At 38.5% G+C, this 19,622-nt stretch overlaps 1 protein-coding gene across 3 annotated transcripts in view; it reads left to right on the top strand.

Moving 5' to 3' along the window:
* Positions 1–18,580, top strand: part of LOC126470399 (kelch-like protein 5) — a 288,827-nt gene extending 270,247 nt beyond the window's left edge. For all 3 annotated transcript variants that reach the window (XM_050098244.1, XM_050098245.1, XM_050098246.1), the window contains 3 exons: positions 5,484–5,696; positions 13,360–13,531; positions 17,746–18,580. In XM_050098244.1, the coding sequence (XP_049954201.1) occupies positions 5,484–5,696; positions 13,360–13,531; positions 17,746–17,805 (445 nt within the window). In that variant the 3' untranslated portion in view covers positions 17,806–18,580. The remainder of the gene's footprint in view (positions 1–5,483; positions 5,697–13,359; positions 13,532–17,745) is intronic.
* The last annotated feature ends 1,042 nt before the right edge of the window (positions 18,581–19,622 follow it).

Genomic DNA, 19,622 nt, shown 5'->3' with positions numbered 1-19,622 from the left:
GACTTTCTCAATAAATAAATAAATAAATAAATAAATAAAGTGTCAGAATCCCCTAGTCTCAAACCGCACTCTCCAAGCCGCTCACTGCATTGAAATTTGTTAGTGGCTGCTACAATGCGCTGCATTCATAGAGGTACCTTAGTGTACCCTTAGTAGCATCTGTTTTGCAATAGCATGTGTGGTTTCATGCAAAAGGCAATGGTGCTTAAAAAAAGGGGAGGGGGGGGTTGTTTCAGGCAGACACCACTGGTACTCAAAGTGTTTAAGTATTAAGTCATCTATACTACAATATTGCCTCTTTTTTTTTTTTTTTTTTTTTTTTTTTTTTTTTTTTTTTTTTTTTTTTTTTTTTTTTTTAGTGATATACTTAACAATGTTGCTGTTACTAATTCTAAATGAATGCCAACAACCTGTTGTCCATTCTAGTTTGGGCTGGAATTTTCAACTCTTCAGTAGTATGTCAATATTTGCTTCCTGAGATGTTAGGACTTCATGCCAGGTCAGAAGTTATATTTTACTTTCAGAGTCAATGATTTTGATAAAAAACAGTACATGATGTTATTCTGACACAAAATGCAAGCTTCAGGGAGGAGAAGAGGCAAGACAGCTGCCAAAGCCCAACAAAATTAGAATGTACTTGGCTTTACCAAAGATGTTGTTGACAACACACTCACACTTGGAGTCCATGAGACCTGCTGCAAGCAAGAATTCATATACATCAGTGAGACATGACAACTCTTAGCACATATCTAATGCAACACTATAGATACATAACAGTATGGGTGATAAAGCAAGTGAACAGTGGCAAAACATCACAATGAGTATGTCCAAGGAAGACTGCATACTAGTTTCGCTGCTATTGACCTTGAAAGAAATACGAGATGTGATTGAGGTAGTGACAATGTACCAGTGTAAGTTGTCATCATCATCATCATCATCATCTTAACTGTCAGTGTTGCCAGCCTATGGGTGAAGGCACTTCTGAGACTACTGTATTGACTCGAATTTAAGCCGCACTCGAATCTAAGCCGCACCTGAAATCTGGGACTCGAAATTCAAGGGGAGAGAAAAGTTTTAGGCCGCACTTCCAAATTGAAACAAAGTTGGTCTATTGTATATGAGACACAATTTAGGTTGAATGAATGACGATACAGCTGTAGTAGTTTGGTTCAAGTCGTAAGCTTAGCAGTTAATCTTTACCAGGTAGCCGTTGTTATGCGTCAGGCGCTCCGTCCGTATTTATACGGTTACCCTTCCTTTTTCACGTGCTTCGTCTAGTTTGAATTGATTGCTTATTTTTCTTTGATCTGACAAGTGCAGTTCTCTTTGTTATAGGTGTTTCCGTCACTCAAAGCTGAAAGTGCATCACTGTACTGTGTCATGCATTGTTTGTCGCATTCTGAAAATGAGGATTTACGGCCTGTCGCCGCTCGCGGCATGGCTTGCTTTTGTGCACGCTACCGCCGCTTACAATAAAAAAAAAAGAAAGAGAGAGAGAGAGAGAGAGAGAGAGAGAGAGAGAGAGAGGAATCGTCTCATTAGCGAAACAATGGCAAGAGACTGCTATTCGTTGCTACTTACACTGCTGCTTTCTTTGATAATGATCAACAAGAACCAAGTAATAGACTGCGCATGATAGAAGATGTTCTGAACGAGAATTTAGCGAAAAATTTTTCCGTTTGAAAATCTTTGCAGACGCCTCTTTAGTACATTACATTATGCACAGAAATTAGAGTCATCTTAGATTTAAAAATCTAGTCAATTGCTGTGCTTCATTTCTGACTGTATCACTATTAGGCATAAGAATAATATGAATATAAACATGACATGGTATGTATATTCTTCCGTGTCTGCTGTTGTTTCACTCTAGTTTCGTAGTTTATTAGGCAGACAGGATTTAAATGAGATAGCAGCAAACACGAAAAAATACATGGCAAAATGTTTATATTCGTATTATTCTTATGGTGAAGAGAATACTGCATGTGATTCACAATTCATAAAAGTTCCTATTAGCAACCATTTCTTCTCACAGTTAGGAAAAATCCAGAAAGCAGAGTTGGCCATGTTGACAAATATCCCAAACAGTCTTGCCAGTCGGATTTTCGTAGTACATTGAAATGCTGCTACGTTCGAAGAGGAACAATACGAAATTTGTATTTACTTCATTGGAACTTCCGCTTACTTTGCACTCGATTCTAAGCCGCAGGCGGTTTTTTGGATTACAAAAACCGGAAAAAAAGTGCGGCTTAGATTCGAGTAAATACGGTAATCCCCTATGACACAGCAGTGAATATAGTGCTGAAAGGCTTGGAGTATACTGTGTTGTCTTCACCAGTGATGATCATCATGAGAGCAGTACTACATCATAGTAGTGGCTTGCTCTTTATTGGAGAGGATCAACTAATAAGAGTTCAAATAAAAATTACTATTAATATAGGAAGTTAACTCTTTCTCTCTAGTCCTGTCATCAGTTCAAAGAATATGTCTGTCACATTTTCACTAACGAATAATAAGGGTATAAAGGACATATGTGTATTAGAGCTGAAAAGGCACTGGTACAGTTGTAATTATGCCTTTGTGATGAAGTCCATTTGCAACAGTGGTCAAAATTGTCAAAATCACAACATGATTATGTAGTCAAATACATGGAAAAATTTTAGTGAGACTTTTACTCTCTTCTAAACAGTACATGCAGATATTCTGACAATGTCCATTCAACCTTTATTGTCAGTGAACATGACCAAGTCAACTGATCAGTCATTTAAAGAATGTTAGACCAGACTTAAAAAGGTAAGACAACAGGTGCAATTACCCATATGTCAATCAAACCACTTAACAAACTTTTAGAGGGATGATGATCAAAATGTGTACACAATGGCATGTGGACTTATGTCATACTGCTAATGTTAGTAACATTTGTTTTTGAACCACCGTCTGTGAAAATAAGTGTATCAGTAAATTGTTCCAAGGGAATTAATAAGCAATTAACAATTACCAATATAAAAAATTTCATAATTTCTGTTAAGTTATCAAAGTAGTTGCTGATGAAAAGGGTACAAGCTATGGTGCCATAATGTTTGGCACACATTTGTATGTTGATCAAAGGTAAATATCGAAACTGTCAAAAGTGATTGTTTTAGACGAATCCAGGGCACAGCCATGGACACCCACATGGCAGCCTCCTAAGCAAACGTGTTTATGGGCCATGTAGAAGAAACCGTCCTAGTCTTTTAGATTTCCCAACCCCCTAGTGTGATTCAGGTTCATCCTACCTGCATTCTTTCACAACCTCAACAACTTTCTCCTATCTACTTCACCTGGTCCTCCTCTATCCAACATGCCACCATCCTGTACAGTGACCTCCACCTCTCTGATGGCTTAATCCACAACTCTGTCCACACTAAACCCACTAACCACCAACAGTACCTGCATCTCGAAAGCTGCCATCCTTTCCACACCAAAAAATCCTCATACTGCGTAGCCACCCATGTATGTATTTGTTGTGCCAAGAACTCTCTTGCCCGCTATATTGAAGGTCTCATGAAGGATTTCACAGACATACTCTACCCCAAAAACATAATCCACAAACAGGTTCCCTGTCCCATATCTTCACACACTTCTAATCCTCCTACAACACCCAAGAATCAGCTACAAATGGGCACCCCCATCATCACCCAGTATCAGCCTGGATTGGAACAACTGAACCATATTCTTCACCAGGTCTTTGTGATTGTCTCTCATCATGTCCTGAACTGAGGGAAAGCTTACCAAAGATCCTTCCCCCTCCTCCTAAAGTGCTATTTCATCATCTACCCAACTTACACAATATCCTAGTCCTCCGTATGCCACTACCACTCCCAAACCCTTGCCACCATGTTGCAAGACCTGACAAATCCACCCACCCAGCATCTCCACTCCATTCCTGTCACAGGCTTGGCCAACCCCATCAGAGGCTGGACCACCTGTGAAAGCAGCCATGTCATATACCATCTCTTCTGTAAACACTTAGAGCTTTTTATGTTGGTATGACTACCAACCAGCTGCCTACCAGGATGCATGGCCACCACCAAATTGTTGCCCAGAACAAAGTTGACTACCCCTTGGCACAACATGCAATTTCAATAGCTGATTCACAACCTGGATCATCTAAATTATTCCCTTCACCACCAACTTCTTCGAACTACGCAGATTGAAATTATCCTTACAATACATCCTCTGTACCTGCTCCCTGCATCCTCCATCCAACAGTTTCATCTACCTCCCTCCTGTCACCCTCTCCACATTCACATTCACATCCTCATGTAATCTTCAGTGTGTGCCACTCCCCACTGGCTCCGATAAGCTTGTATCATTTGCCTTACCTGTGTACATGACCCTCTGAGCTGCTAGCCACCCACCCCCAAGCCCTCTCTCCCTGCCCCCCCTCCCCCCCCCCCCCCTCTCTCTCTCTCTCTCTCTCTCTCTCTCTCTCTCTCTCTCTCTCTCATTACTCACCATACCCAGCACTATCCCCACCACAGCGTGGTTCACCTGCCAAAATGCAGTACTGGCACTGTTTATCCAGCTGGCATCGTGTTGTTAAGGTACATACTTTCCATACTGAACTGTTGAACTGTTGACTCTGTTTCTCTTCTAAGTTAAATGATGGTAAGTTTTTCCAAAACATATGAGTAATGTTATTAATTTGTTGTCACTTTTTTTATGCAGCTTTGTTGTAGTCGATCATGTAACGTCAGGAATGATACGACTGCTTTCTTTCTCTGCAGACAGTTTTTGAAAGTAATTCTAGTGCCAGTGGTTCACTGTGAAATGTGTGTCCAAAGAGGCTAGAAGAAGCATTTTAAAATTTAATGTAATTTAAATACTAGTGCAATAATGTGCTGTATTTCCTGTCCAGTTCATCGTGCTTTCATTATGATAATTTTTTCATTCAGCCTTAAGTTTCTCAAGTGTTTGTAAAAAGTTGTTTTGAATTACTGTTTGTTCAAAAATAATGTTCTTTGTGTAAAACAGGTAGCTTTTGATATTAGTTTTCACTTATGTCTGATGCATTATAGTTGACCTCACAATATACACCCAGAAGAATGTGAATTGCTCGTGTGCTATATTTGATATAGTATCGACTCATAAGAACTGTCTCCAACTTGCTAAATACTTATTCTAGCAGTTACTTAGATCATTACTAACTTTTGCATTACCCAGAAGCAAATGAGAATTGACAGCATAGGACTAAATCTGGTGTCCGTTATCTCTTGTACATGTTCTCATTTTGCTGTTGTCTTCCCTGTAAACATTGTAGCACAGTCTTCCATCCGCATCACAGCTATATGGACATTATAAATTTCATTTAACTTTAATTTATTTTCTTTTTAAATTTTGGCATCACTTGTCACCAAATGCAGTAAAAACCCAGTATATGTCTTCTATTTTGCAAAGTTATAACATCGAAGTTGTTATTGTTTGAATTACACTCTCTCTTTTAGATTGTATGCTGTTGGAGGTCGTGATGGCAGTTCATGCCTAAGAAGTGTGGAGTGCTATGATCCACACACAAACAAGTGGACAGCTTGTGCACCAATGGCAAAACGCAGAGGTGGTGTCGGAGTTGGTGTTGCCAATGGTTACTTGTATGCCCTAGGGGGACATGATGCCCCCATATCCAATCCAAGTGCATCCCGCTTCAGCTGTGTAGAGCGGTAAAACAAAAACAAAAACTATTTAATATGTCTCCAAGTAGAGAAAATGGATAGTTGTTTGAATGTATAATTCTGTACTGTAGAGTGAAGTATGTGCACTTCCAGATTATCACCGTCTTTGTGGTTCATTTATGTTTCTGAACAGTGTAGCGGTTTTTCCCTGTTCTGTTGTATTTCTGTGATTACCTATATCTTCATATTTGTTATTTCCGTTTTAAGTGTTAAGATAGACATTCTACTGAATGAAAATTAATAAGACCAACAAACTGCAAGGACAGATACCTAGCTGGAAATGGAGGAAAAAAGTTGCTATTAACATGTGTCCAGAAATGCATCTTTGCCATCGTAGGTGGCACTGATGAATGACAGTTCCTCTGACCACTTGCTTTGTGCTTTGTATTCCCAGTACATTGCAGGCTGAGAGACTGGTGCAGCAGAATGGTCTGGTATTCATGTCAGGAACAATCCTAGATTGTGTTGGTGTACAGCCAAGCGGATGGAAACGGTCGAGAGCGAGCTTGTCTATACCAAACAAATACCCTCGGACACGAACCTTATCACACAACATTTCAAGCCCTTTTAGGGCATTTTTGTGGTAGTGGGTCCAATCAGACTGAATTGAATGTGCAGGAAGGCAGTAGACTGTGTGTACACGATATTTGGAGGACCAGGTTCTACAGGATATTGAGACAAATCCTAGTACAAGCTCCAAATCTGATGTACACACAGTTCGCTGCCTCCCTGTACGTATGTCTGTCTGAAATGACCCATGATTACACAAAAGCCAAAAAAGGGCTTGAAATGTTTGTGATGTTACTTGTATGTGAGAGAGTACTTATTTTAATATATGGATGCTGTCTCTCGACCATTTCCATCTGCTTATTCCCAACATGAATACCGGATCATTCTGCTGCTTACAGTACACTATGTCAATCACCCAGCCTGCAACACATGGCACATGGTCAGAGGAAATGTCATTCATCACCACCATGTACCATGGCAATGCTGCATTTCCAGACACTTGTTCATAGGACCTTTTCTCATCTTATTTCCAGTCAGGAATCTATACCTGCAGTTTGGCAGTTTTATTAATGTTCGCCCTGTATAACTGACAGTCAGCACTCTTACATTAAGTGATATATATTCTGCTTTAGGTCTCCCCCCCTCCCCAAAAAGTTTGCAATGATATTTTGTGGTAAATTTTCTGATGCCTGTTGTTATTATTAATTATTCATGTAATACTAAATTGGAGGAAGCTGTATTTTTATACAAATGTAGTTATTGATTACTTAGTGTATTTGTAATAAGTATGATAATGAAAAGACCATGGTTTGCACCCCTCTGGCCTCCTGGAAGCGACAATTGGAGCCCCCTGATCCTTGGCACATTCAACTCTTTTCACTTTGGCATTGTTAAATTATTATTGTTGACTGCAGTCTGTTGACACTTGTTGTCACTGTTATTGTTGTTCAAGTATATGCTTTCTACTGAGTGTTAGTAAGTAGCCTTTAGTTGACTTTTTCATCCATGTTCATGAGCTGGCATTTACTTAATAATGAGCTTTGTGTCTGGATCAAAATGCTGAAATGCTCAGTGGTGTGGGAATGGAATAAATTATATGACTGGATAAAACATTATCCTCATGATAAATTCAGTGTGATGTGCAGTATCTGCAGTGATGATTTTATACTGAAAGAAATTCAGAGAAAATTAAGGAACAATGACAAATATTTCTCATGGAGAAAGGCATTTGACAAATAAGTCTATTTTTAAAAAGAAAGTGAGTAAGTCACCAAACAAAAAAAGAAATGGTCTTATATGCTTTGTGTTCGTGTTACCTCTGCATTTATCGCAAGAGAGTATAGGGGAAGAGAGAGGCAAAGCTTCAGTAATGTTAAATAAAAAGTAATTGTTCATTTATTTAAAGATCAATTTATAATCAGGGTGTATACACCCAGGGACAACCGGGAAATTTGGGAAAATCCTGGGGCTGCGCGAAGTGGCCACGCGGTTTGAGGCGTCCTGTCACAGGATGCGCAGCCACTCTCGCCCGAGGTTTGAGTCCTCCTTCGGGCATAGCATAAGTTAGTTTAACTTAGTTTAAGTAGTGTGTAAGTCCAGGGACCGATGACCTATGCAGTTTGGACCCTTAGGAATTCACACACATTTGAACATTTGAAAAACCTGGGAATTTTTTCATGCGGGAGAAAACCAGGAAAAATCGGGGAATTTTTTAGAATTCTGAGAATTTTTCATTGTTTTAGTTTTCAGTTAAATTTTTGTAATTTTGCCTGGTAAGAACTGATACTGTAACAAAGAATATAATCATATCCTGCTATTGCTGAATAGTACTGCACCAGTAAAACAGATGAGAGAAAAAAACAAAACTTAAGTTGCAAAGGAAATCTGCCATTTACAACAACAAAACACACAAGCGTCTGCAAATCCACCATTTACAACAACAAAACACAGTGCAAAACACACAAGCGTCTGCAAACGACAAAATGTGTCAAAGGCTTTAGGACGAAGACTATGCAATACTTCATAACAACAAACTGCCTCTGATGAACGTGACACCAAGCTTTACATTAGGTTTGTTTGAGCAGCTCCCAGCAGGCTCATGCGCAGTTGAGTCATGTATGAGCAGTACTTTTCTGCTCTTCTGGCTACTGTTAGCTGTATCGGCAGTAGCAACAAGCAGCCAGATGCTAGCTGGAAAAATTTTTCTGGTGCGCCCAAGCTTGCCATATTTGCACTTGCGTGGAGCTGTCGGAGTTGTAGTGGGGAGGGGGATAGTCTCCACGTGATCTGCGTTTAAGTTCAGTGATTTTACTGTCCTCTTGTTTACAGCTCTCATGCCAAAGGAAAACGAAACAGATTTCTTTGGCCGGGAACTATCAAGTGAATTAAAATATATTCATGTAATTATGGGAGGCTAAAATATGTTGTTAGTTTCAGTTTCCTGACTTTATTTTATTTCCGCATTTTTGGCGGTCAAGCATGAATCGCCTTGCTGAACAATGAAGTTAATTTTGTCAGTTTGCTAAGGAGATTTGGCCTTCATTGATGTTGCTCTCTTAGGCAGTCAATTTATTTGAAACAAAATGTTTCATTCCACACTATTGGCTAGTTTCAACTGTTCACTGAATTTCAAATACATGTTTTCATCTTCTGGCATGTATGGCATTATGCCATGATAAAGAACCAAACATGAGGTAATACAGTACTGGTACTCCAAGAAAATTTACATCCTGAAAACCACACTGCAAATATTAATATCAGGTTGGGGCGTACTTCATTGTGAATCTGGACATACGAATGTGCACTTTAAACTGAATTATGCATTTAGGTATGGTTTACGAAATTTCGATGTTCTTGAAGTGTCCTCTGATGTCCTGTTTCTTTTATGACATAATGTAAGATCTTAATGCTTTATATGTTTGAACATATGGGATTCCTACATTACCGTAGATACACACGCGCAGTAACACATGTTTTCTGGTGCTCGCTGCCAACTGCTGAAACGAAACTACTTCTAACGGGTCACGGGAAAATATTGCAAATGGTGGTTTTAAAAGTTTTACTTTCAAAGTAAATTTCCTTTTACACAAGATGAATTATGTTGTGTGTTCACAGGTGTGATGAATATCTTAAATCGCACAGCTTTTGACTTTTATTTAATACTTAATACTTTGAGGACCAGCCACTTAGAAGAGCTTTGAGCCCAGAAGATCAGACATTTATTCATTATTTAAAATTTTACTGGCACTTTCGAGTGATGCATCTTAAAGTATAACACACGCAAAAAAGACCAATATTATACGAGATACCTTAGCTTTTCTTGTAGCTACAGTATTTACCAGGTGGTTATAATTAAACTTTCCCTATTTAACATGTTATAACACGGAAACTAATTACTGTTCGAGTACCAGACTTGGTAGTCTTAATGTCAGGCACATGGGGAAGAGAAATAATGTGGAATCAGTTCAGTTGAAACACTTTAATGTGCTGCTATTGTATATCATACCATTACATACTGGTCGGGTGATGCTGAGGGAATTAGATTAGGAAATGAGACGCTTAAAGTAGTAAATGAGTTTTGCTATTTGGGGAGCAAAATAACTGATGATGGTCGAATAGAGAGGATATAAAATGTAGACTGGCAATGGCAAGAAAAGCGTTTCTGAAGAAGAGAAATTTGTTAACATCGAGTATAGATTTAAGTGTCAGGAAGTCATTTCTGAAAGTATTTGTATGGAGTGTAGCCATGTTTGGAAGTGAAACGTGTACGATAAATAGTTTAGACAAGAAGAGAATAGAAGCTTTCGAAATGTGGTGCTACAGAAGAATGAAGAAGATTAGATGGGTAGATCACATAATTAATGAGGAGATATTGAATAGAATTGGGGAGAAGGGAAATCTGTGGCACAACTTGACTAGGAGAAGGGATCGGTTGGTAGGACGTATTCTGAGGCATCAAGGGATCACCAATTTAGTATTGGACAGCAGCGTGGAGGGTAAAAATCGTAGAGGGAGACAATGAGATGAATACACTAAACAGATTCAGAAGGATGTAGGTTGCAGTAGGTACTGGGAGATGATGAAGCTTGCACAGGATAGAGTAGCATGGAGAGCTGCATCAAACCAGTCTCTGGACTGAAGATGACCACACACATGTACTGGTACCATTACTGCTACAAAACGGGCTGAATATGGCGCTCATCAATGTCCAGAAGAGTCTGAAAGTGTAGATTTGCATTCTGCACAGCAGAACGAAGCATGTCCTTAGGTATGCTGGCTATCTCTCTTGATATGCTGTGCTTCCGATCAGCACACGAGTAAATGTTCTCTGGGTAAACCCTGTGCTTCCAGGTAGCCCCACAACCAGAAATCGCATGGAGTGAGATGGTGGTGGTGGTGGTGGTGGTGGTGGTGGTGGTGGTTAACGTCCCGTCGACAACGAGGTCATTAGAGACAGAGCGCAAGCTTGGGTTAGGGAAGGATTGGGAAGGAAATCGGCCGTGCCCTTTCAAAGGAACCATCCCGGCATTTGCCTGAAACGATTTAGGGAAATCACGGAAAACCTAAATCAGGATGGCCGGAGACAGGATTGAACCGTCGTCCTCCCGAATGCGAGTCCAGTGTGCTAACCACTGCGCCACCTCGCTCGGTGGGGTGAGATCAGGTGATTGTACCGGCCAAGCATTTGGAAACTATCAGCTGGTGATTTGACTGTTTCCAAATGTGTTTCAGAGAAGCAAGTGAATTTCACGAGCAATGTGCAGTGGTGCCCCATCTTGCATGAAAACTGTGGAAAACTATTGAGTTCAATGCGTCCCTCTCCTGTAGAAGGGTATGACATGCTGGCAAAGCATATCACAGCAATGCTGACCAGTCACAATGCATGTCTTCGATCATTGAGCACCATCCTGTTCAAAAAAGAATGGGCCAATAATGAATGCAGCCATGGAGCCACACCCTACAGTGACAGGTTCACCATACAAATGAACTTCACGCACAGTGACTGGAGGTGAAGATCCCCTCACTTGAAATTCTGTGTGTTCACCCCATCTGTCAGAGGAAAATGAGCTTCATCTGCCCATAGGATGTCCATGCGAGAAAGTGGGGAGTGAAGTCAGCATGTCGTTGTGCATCATGTGGTGCAAGCTGCTGTACAATATGGATCATGTACAGATACCAGTTGAGAATGGTTCGAAGCACCTTCTGTACAGTGGACCACAATATGTTCAACTATCATGACACAGCATGTGCACTGCCTGACGATCGGGAATTGCGCGCAGTGTTGTCTGTCATAACAACAGTGATTTCATAAACCTCCTGTTGTGCAACCAGTCATTGGCCTCTTCTGGGAGCGATGTCCAGTTCTCCAGTTGATTAGAACTACTTCACCACATTCTGCACAACAGGTGGAGAAAGGGGACACTTATGTAATCCTTTCAGCTGGTGATATTCTCGAAGTGCAGCAGCAGCAGCATTACTGTTGATTGGTTAATAGAGCTTCACCAATAATACCCTGTTCATTTTGTCCAAGCTCATGCTGACACATCAACAAGTGCACTGCGACTGGTCACAGCACTTGGTGGCCATAGTTGGAACTGGGCAGTAATGCTGTGACACATGGAAATCATGCACCCCATACTCCGGACGTTAATGCGACCAAGTTTGGTTCTTGTGTGGTAATTAGTTTCCATGTTATAGTGTGTTACATAGGGAAAGTTTTTATAACCACCCAGTATATTAATTTAAACTGTCAACTTTTCCTATTTGTGCGTTTATCCTTACTTAAGTGGTGTTGCTACTGGCTGACTACATCACATGTCATATGCTGTGAATATCTGCTGTCATCGCCTGGTGAGATCATGTGACATAAGCTATGATTGGCTTATAAAAGTGCTTCACAATCTCGATTTTAGTGCTTCGGAAACCAACTTACTGTTTTTGATGGAATTCAAATTTATCCTTTCATAAATGTGCTGCATATTGTAATACAAAAATATGCACGGTGCATGTTGCTGCACATCAAAGATCTCTCCAAAACTTTTTTTTTATTATTAAGTTATTATTTTTTTTTTCTGCATTTCATTTTATAAAGTGCCGGGAAGTTTTACACCAGTGTATAAAACCGTAACCTTTCAAAGGATTGATAAGTTTTATGGTTCCAAGGGAAAGTATACAGTCACTTAACAATAACTCTGAAAAATTGTATTTTCACCTGCGAAAAATCTGGGAATTTTTTTTTCTTGTCCGCGTATACACTCTGATTATGTAACATCAGTCATTAACCTTTTAAAACCAACCAGAAATATATATTTAATACCTGCAGTATGGAAAATTGGTATTTAGGTAAATAAATACATAAATTTTGAAAATATACTGTTTTAAAAATATACTGTTTATTCGGCTTTCCTTGAAGTAAGGTGAATTATTTGTCTCTCAAAAAGTAGACAACCCTAGTGGTGGTTCACGTGTAACTGAAATGGATGAGAAAGTGTGTGAGTGAATCACTCTGACCTGGAGACTGAGTAAAATCATTTGTATAACTACCATAAGTGTCGTAGACTTGTCAATTGGTTGTCTCACATTGAATGATATCGCTCACACCTAGAGATGGAGTGAAAAACATTCATATAGCTAAAGTGGCTGCAGAGACTCATCTCATTGAGTTGCTTTGTTTGACTGAAAAACTGACTGAAAGATAAGAAAGTGAAACAAGTCATTTAATGTGTATTTATGGGTGCTTTCCTTCCCAAAGCTATTTTATATATGCTACAGACAGTCTGCATTGAAACCATTACAGAAATGATAATATTATGGGAGAGAGTTAAATATTACATCTTATAAAAAGAGAACTAAAAATCAGAAAAACAAAAAGCTATGTGTTTTAGGAGAGCTAAGTTGTTGTAATCAAGCTTTAAGTATAGCTAAAACGTGTGTTGATATACAGACTGTTGGATGACAGTTCTGTATCTCAGTGATACACACTGTACATTTAATTTCACAAAGGCATTTATGGTCAGAATTCCCTACAGGCATCCTTTTCCTAGGTATTTCTTACTGGGCTTTCTGGTACTAAAATCTACATTTCAGAAACTGCTAAAATTCATGGAAGAAAATTATGTTACCCATTGTTTTTATTTTGCAGCTATGACCCTAAGAGTGATACATGGACTACAGTAGCCTCTATGAGTCATGGAAGAGATGCGATTGGTGTTGGCTTATTGGGAGACAGGCTGTTTGCAGTGGGAGGTTATAATGGCCACCATTACTTGAAACTTGTTGAGGCATATGATCCTGAGAAAAATGAATGGGAGGAGGTAAGAATGTTTTGTGTTCTTGTTGTGAAACTTATGTTGCTTACTTATTGTTGAAGAAAAATTTTAGTGAAATGGAACACAGTAAAAGGTTTGTTTTATTTTATAGCTTAAGTAAGGTAACTATGTTACTAAGATATATCTGGGCATGGGGTTTGGTTACTGTACCATCTGAGATTAAGTATGCCACATGGTTGGAAGTTATATCGTAACCCTGCTTTTACATTACTGGAATTAATGTTTTCCCGCCGTTTATGACATTTTTTATCAGTCCCGTCAAATTTCCTATGCCCACACTGTTAATTTGCACCTGATTTTGCGTCAACATATTTATAATTTTCCTGCAATTTACACATTACAAAAAAATGTTTGCAGAGAAAAAATGATGCTGGCATGATGTTGGCCATCTACTAGTGTTTACAAATACTATATGGTTAAGTTTCTTGACACCAGGGCACTCTACTCAGTGGATTTGAACCGGTAAACATGTAAAAGTTGGAACAATTCGTGCTGTATCTCCCACTGCTGCCAAACTCTATTTGGCGTGGTGATTGATGAAATGTTTATATTATCCGACCTCCACGTTGCAAATGTTTTGAGTGAAATGCCCAGTCGATGCGCTGTTGTTTTCACGTCAATTCTACCAACGCTGAGAGTTGTTTAGTTCTCGGGGTTTTGTAAAATTCCTGGATTCATGTCTCGTCGCTGTGCAGCCTATGAAAAGGATTGCGGAAGACTCCCAAATAAATTCCAAAGTACAGTGCAGTTTTAACACCAATATACTTCCAGGACTCTGGTGTCCGAGCCTGGTGAACTGTACTGGTTACATCAGATGTGCCCAAAGTTTACATCAAACGACACAGAGTTCACAACAATCAACAAACGAGTGAGCCTACAATACATTTGCTCGCAACCCTAGCCAAAAAACGAGTGCCCCAAGGCGCCTGCACGACCTCTATTTATACTTTTGTTAACAATTACATACAATGAAAATTACGGTTTTATGTAAAATCACAATTAGAAGTTAAACAGAATATGAGATTCACATTGCTAAAATTTTACAATCTCAGTGCTGAACAAGGTGAACCTGTTTTCAACTTAGTTACGAGTTAATATAACATTTTCTGACCAATTATGTTACAGGTAACAATTACATTTCTAAATTTGTTTATAACAAATCAACTAGTGCCTGAATTTTAGTGCTAACATACATCGGAGATCCAATTAAAGTGCTTTATGTATGTGTTCTATTTAATTTGCGGTAGTAATTTTATAACGATAGGTTTACTGGTACATCCTGACCATGTGCTCTATTTCTTTCGATTAGGTACAGTATTAATTTCACATTTATATTGTGTTTCTCACATAAGAACAATGTTAAATGCTATTTTTTGTGATGTAACACAAACAAACAATGTGTGTGTGTGTGTGTGTGTGGGTGTGTGTGTGTGTGTGTGTGTGTGTGTGTGTGTGTGTGTGTGTGTTTTTCTACGTAACTGATGAGGCACAATACCTGATAACCTCAAAAAGATGGCTACAGTTTAAGATACACAGAATAACCCATATTCAGACACCACAAAAAAATACTTATTTACGTATTAGCACTTGACAATCAAAAAAATTTTTGAAGCGCGTCATTCTAAGCATGAAAAAATATGTAACTAGTGCAATATTTCATTATTTGAATAATGAATGACAGCTGAAGGCTTTCAAAAACATCGATTATGACATATGAATTGAGTCACATTCCTACTTCCGAGATAGTTATCAGTTCCAGTTACATCAACGGTTTATATTAGATAATAAACCTTCATTAGATAATAAACAAGTCCCTGGCAAGTTTCCTGATGCCTGTTATGTACATACGTCATACATAAAGTGCAAGGGGATATCCTGTATGTAACTTTTACTGTTTAAAATGTCATTTCCCACATTTTCCCGCATTTTACACTATTTTTTTGAAGTCCCTTGAAAAGTGTAAAAGTGGGTTTCACTTTAAGTTTTTTTGTAAAGCTAAACAAAGAATGGACGCTTGTATTACTGCCAAAGTGAACTAGTTATTGGCCAGGTTGAGAATCAGGGAGGGGAAATAGCTGTAGCCGGCACTCGAGTACTCTTTATGAGTGAATTTGTGCTGACTTATTCCTCATCTGTCAAAGCATCTTTCCTTCAGCACCAATACTGAAAGGTAATGTTACAGCAGCAAAAGTAAACTGAATGCATGGTCTAATGGTTTGTGTTTGGGGCTAGTTGTGCCAAGGTTCCCAGTTTGATTTCCAGAGAGCACCTCAGATTTTTTTTGTGGTGGGAAGGTCGGACAGGAGTTTCACTCAGCCTTGTAAGGCCAGTTGAAAATTTGCTTGGTTATGAAAACACTGAAGTTAATGTGCACTTCGCCAAAATGTCATTGTGTCTAAAGACTTGAACCAAGCTGGATGACATATGATGTTTATTTACTAGTATCAAAAGCATCAGCTGATCAGCTGTTACTTTTTCATATCAGAGAGAGAGAGAGAGAGAGAGAGAGAGAGAGAGAGAGAATACAGATTTCATTCTTTGCAGTCTAGACCAGTTCTATAGGATTTGGGTCTAGATGGTCTGGCAGCAGTAGGAGGGAAACGGTTTGCAAAGTTTATGCCCAGGTAACCAATTTGCCTTGCCAAGTAATACAACCTGTTCTTTTGGGGGATTGAAGAGGGGTTAATTACAGTGTTAGGTATAAGGGTGCTTTAATATTGGTTGTGGTACAATCATTTGTCACATTGTAAGATGAACTGCAACAGAAGAGTGAGTGTTCAGTCATTAATTTTGAAACCTATGGAGTAAGAAGTTTATGAAATTATGGCAGGTTGTACATGTATGTTTTGTTCACTCTCTTTATCTAATTAGGTAATATAGTATCACAGCAGTAACCACTCAGTATTTCCCAAATTTTGTGATGGTGAAGAGAATGCAGTTGAACATACAGAAATATCTCGAGAGCGATGTGCCACTGTTCTCACACCATCAGGCTGCAGCTAAAATGTTGAAAGTTGCCTTTTGGTGAAAGTGACTAGTAACACAGTGTTTATGACAGTTGCTATCACTATTCTCCACTGGACTAACTTCCATGTGAAAGTCAAAGCTGAGATTTGTTACAGGGTAACTTATTGGTGTATTCTTGGCCACCTTTGCTTTGAGTATTGTTTAACACTCCGTAATTAATCCCTTGACATCTGATTGCATGTGACACAGATTAATTGATCTTCCCTCCCTGCTCTGCCTACTTGACATATGATAATTGTGTATACATACAAAAGAGGCAGTGCAGCAGGCATCTGAAGCCCACAAGAGAAATGTGGTTGTATGACATCTTGCACCCATTGTTCAGTCAATAAAATAGGTCACAAAGTGTATAGTAGCAATGTAACTGTTATCAGACTATTTATGGTATCCTTACGGTATTCCCCTTAGCAATTCAGTCACTTAAATTTGTGTACAGTGTAATGGTTGGGAAAAAAATAAATAAATAAAAAAAAAATACAGCTCTGAGCTAGTTTGAGACACTTGTAAAGTTCTTTCCTTGCAAGCACTACAGATATTAAGTGAGAACAAAAGTGTCTGACAGAGAGAGAGAGAGAGAGAGAGAGAGAGAGAGAGAGAGAGAGAGAGAGAGAGAGAGAGAGAATTGAATTATCTTCACAATAGAGTTAAAATTTGTTCAGTTCTTAAAAAAAAACTGATGTAAATGTAAAAATATTTATTATAGTAAGCTGAATTTCAAACACAAATATCTGTGGATGAACACAAGAGTATATGAATAAAAGTTAATAAAGTGATGATTTATATGGACGTACACAAAGACAACTTAGAACTAAAGAAATTAAAATTTAATTGAAGGAAAGCAAATGATAACAAATGTGAATAATATTGACACACTTAAAAAACTGGTGACTTCCATTTTAGATAGTTGCCACCTATCTCAGGCTCCTTGGTATTCTCTGCGAATTTTGCCACTTTGCCATTTGTGAAGTTTATCTTTGTATGTAGCCCATTAGTGAAAGTCAGTTGTGCCAAGTATTCATCATGCTGAGACTTGTTAAGTTTGTGAAATTACTATTCATGAGAAAAGTGACTGCTTATGGAAATAAAAGTGCTTTCTTTCACAGGCTTTATTCTTAAAAAATAGTCTCAAATTGCTTCTTCTTTTTAAGTAACATTTTTTTGCTTTGTTGCAGGTAGCACCGCTAACTACAGGGCGTGCAAGGCTCTGTGTTGTTGTTGTTAAAAACCCTTGACATCCATATGTGTAGAGGTGCTCCAGATAAGAAATCTGTATTTAATTTGTGATATATTTTGTAAGGAAAGACTTTGCAATTAATTTTTTTACAGTGAAGTATCTTATGTGGTACAACTGATGAGCATTTTTCTGCAGCTTACGACATTACTCTGTGCTACTCCTCCTGATCTCACTTGTTTTCATTTTGATACGAATCAGTATTTAACATAACATAGTGCATAGTATTAATTTCTTGTTTTAAGTGTGAATCTCATAGACAATAGATTTTCTACCTTTTTTACAAAACTGTTTTAGTGTTGAGGTTACATGAATGTATGTTTATTGTATTTTCATACCATTTGAATTTATGGATATGTAACTGGCAGTGTAAAAACAATGCAAAAGAACTCTAAGTAGTCACCAGGAAGGTCTCTAAGACTGTCTCAAACAAGCCAAAGCAACAGGGGGCGTTTTTGCCGACCGAACATATGTTTAGTGTGTTAAAAAAATATCCAAAATTTTGATTTTTAACCCACTACTGAAATGACTATAAGCTCAATAATGCAGGTGCTAAGAAAAAAGTCATTTACAAATGTTTTCATTATATGAAAATACTGTAACACAAACACCACCAGTAACCTTATGGAGACTTTTAACACGACCATAAAGAACACATTTTTACTGAAGTAACTGCGTATTTATGTATCAAGAAATGTGATGTAATTTATATTTATACTATTTTTATATATTTATAATTACAATGTTCTGTGATGTGGTTTAACTATGTGAACATTCCATACGATATATTTTCAATAAAATTGAAATTAAATTATTTAAAAAATATTATTTTTCTGCAAAAAGATGATGGTACCCTTTGTATTCAAATTCACTTAAGATTCTCAAAAAAATATTGCAATAACAGAAATACACATTATGCTGAATAGGACTTCGGGGTTATATGAAGTGTGTTCAAAAAGTAAAGTGACTATATTTCTATGAAGAAATATTTATTTATTCATCAATATTCATGTTGTCCCCTTCAAAGTAATCTCCCTCAGATACAATACAGTTTTGCCAATGCTTCTTCCAATCCTCGAACCACTTCTCATAAGCACTTTTTGGTACACCTTTGAGTAGTTTTTATTTCCTCAATTGTTGAAAATCTTTGTCCTTCCGTAGGTCTCTTCAGTTTTGGGATCAGGAAAAAGTCGCAGGTGGCCAAATCCGATGAATATGGTGGCTGAGGCATGATTGTCGTGTTGTTTTGGCCAAAAAATCTCTCACAGCGATGAATGAGCAGGTGCATTGTTGTGATGCAAAAGCCATTACTTGTTTCTCCACAATTCCGGACCTTTTTTACATACTGCTTCTCACAGACAGCTTATAACATCAAGGTTTACTGACCGTATGACCTTGAGGCAAATAATTCATGTTGTACTACGCCACACTAATTTGGGGGGGGGGGGGGGGGGGAGGTCAGTGAGCAAAACTTTGACATTTGATCGTACTTGGCATGCTTTTTTCAGTCTTGGCTTTCCTGGATGCTTCCATTAGGATGATTGATTGGGCTTTGGTTTCGACATCATAACGGTAAACCCATGTTTCATAACCAGTTATGACCCTTTTGAGTAAATCGGGATCATCATTGACATCATTCAAGAGCTCCTGAGCGATGCTCTTGCGACGGCTCTTCTGAACAAAATTGGGAAGTTTTGGAACAAACTTCGCAGACACACGTCTCATGCCCAAAACACCCGAAAAAATTGCATGATATGAGCTGGCCGATACACCAACATCCTCAGCAATGTCTCTTACTGTAATTCGATGATTTTCCAA

The sequence above is a fragment of the Schistocerca serialis genome, chromosome 3, assembly GCF_023864345.2.
Source record: "Schistocerca serialis cubense isolate TAMUIC-IGC-003099 chromosome 3, iqSchSeri2.2, whole genome shotgun sequence".
NCBI classification, from domain to species: Eukaryota; Metazoa; Arthropoda; class Insecta; order Orthoptera; family Acrididae; genus Schistocerca; species Schistocerca serialis.
The sequence above is the reverse complement of the archived record's forward strand: the minus strand, read 5'-3'. Positions and strand labels throughout refer to the sequence as shown.